At 39.0% G+C, this 1,563-nt stretch overlaps 1 protein-coding gene across 1 annotated transcript; it reads right to left on the bottom strand.

Moving 5' to 3' along the window:
* Positions 1-245: 245 nt before the first annotated feature.
* On the bottom strand, positions 246-701 carry LOC119985534. Its single transcript, XM_038829826.1, has 2 exons — positions 537-701; positions 246-494 (listed from the first exon to the last, which is right to left on the bottom strand). Exons 1-2 carry the CDS (start codon positions 699-701, stop codon positions 246-248), a joined length of 414 nt encoding a protein of 137 aa, XP_038685754.1.
* Positions 702-1,563: the final 862 nt, after the last annotated feature.

Here is a 1,563-nt window from a genome sequence, read left to right as displayed (position 1 = left end):
TGAAGCGATGGTCATGAATCCTCTTCTTTGATTACTTGATGTCCACATATCGGTTGTCAATGCAATTCGGCTTCCATTTGATTCCATTAATTTCATTGTTTTATCCCTTTCATACTCAAAAATCCTTATGGTATCACTCTTGACTGTATTTCATGAAACCACTCTAAATAATGGTTGTAAAGCATGAGAGTACCTTTTAAAGCCCACATGTTGAACCATAGATAGTGGGTAGTCATGCAAAGCAATCATTTTTGCAAGCTCTTCCCTCGCTTGATTTTGGTCGAAGTGTAAGTACCAAGCTTCAGTGACCCATCATTAGATTTTGTAGGATTCAATATAGATTGGTTTATGGTCTTTTGTTTCTTATACAAACATGACTTCATATGATCAAGCAAATGCTTAGTCCTATTCTTACTTTCCCCCCCTAAGACCTTCTTACAACCGAGACACATTGCTTTTCGTTTTCCACCAACGTACTTCTCTTCAAAATGATCCTATGCAGGTGATTTATGTTTCCTATTGTTTCTAGAATTTACCTCAATATTTTCCTCAACAGAAGTACGGTTTGAGTTCGATATTACCTCATTTTCAGTTCCTACATTGGGACTTGTTTGGATAGGAGGAGCACTCGTACTTTCACCTACTCTTGGAGCACTTTGGGTTGTTGGAGTAGACCCCACTATTGGACTCTCCTTCTCCATCACAATTTTAGAACAAAGTAATCAAACTGAGTCAGAACAAGGTAATCAAATTGAGTAAGATGGAGCAGCTATGCAGGCGTGCAGCACCACAACCACCACAAAATCCAGGCCTTCCACCAGAAGGCTATAAGATTAAAAGACCAATATGTGAATGAGCAAATGCTTATAGCAACTCTTCATCACTCATTTAGGTAGACCAGATTTGATGTAATTTAGGTATTGAAGATAGAAACATTAAACATCAATGTCCTAAAGCCGTAAGCCTTTTTAATTTCAATATGCCTCATCATTCACGTGCAACCAATGCCTTAAGTCAATCTCCAAATAGATATCAAAATAATGGGTCGGCAAAACCTAGTTTCTATGTTCACTTGTTCTTCTCGAAACCCTAAATCAAAAATTAAGCAGAGATGAATTGAGTAATTGACTTACCAGTTACCAATATGGAGGCACGATGAGATGAGAGATCAGAGAGAAAGAAACTAGACAGAGATAAGAGACTCGCGTCGTGGAGCCAGGCATAGATTATGTGAGGTTGTGAGAGTCTTGTCTGAGAAGGTGTAGCGAGAACGAGGCAGAGATGAGACTCGATAAGGACTAGGGTGAGTCGAAGAGAACAGATCCAGCCAAAGGTTCTGCGCAGAGATGAGAGTCGGCCAGTCGGGTTCGTGTTGTGGACTTGTGGTCGAAACTCGAAAGGAACGATTGAACGAACGATGAGAGGTAGAGGTCGTGAGTATTGGGTTGGGTTGGGTTCGGTTGGTGGTAAACTGGTAATCAATAAAGTTAAGAATAAGATAATAAGTTAATAAGAATAAGATTAAATTATAACCCTAAAATTAATTAATCAATAGTTTAGATT

The sequence above is a fragment of the Tripterygium wilfordii genome, chromosome 19, assembly GCF_013401445.1.
Source record: "Tripterygium wilfordii isolate XIE 37 chromosome 19, ASM1340144v1, whole genome shotgun sequence".
NCBI classification, from domain to species: Eukaryota; Viridiplantae; Streptophyta; class Magnoliopsida; order Celastrales; family Celastraceae; genus Tripterygium; species Tripterygium wilfordii.
The sequence above is the reverse complement of the archived record's forward strand: the minus strand, read 5'-3'. Positions and strand labels throughout refer to the sequence as shown.

Excerpts from the sequence above, each read along its gene's own strand:
- LOC119985534 (XM_038829826.1), bottom strand. The coding sequence starts at position 701 with ATGGAGAAGGAGAGTCCAATAGTGGGGTCTACTCCAACAACCCAAAGT. Across the intron at positions 495-536 it reads CTGTTGAGGAAAATATTGAG|GATCATTTTGAAGAGAAGTA; the intron begins GTAAATTCTAGA and ends TCACCTGCATAG.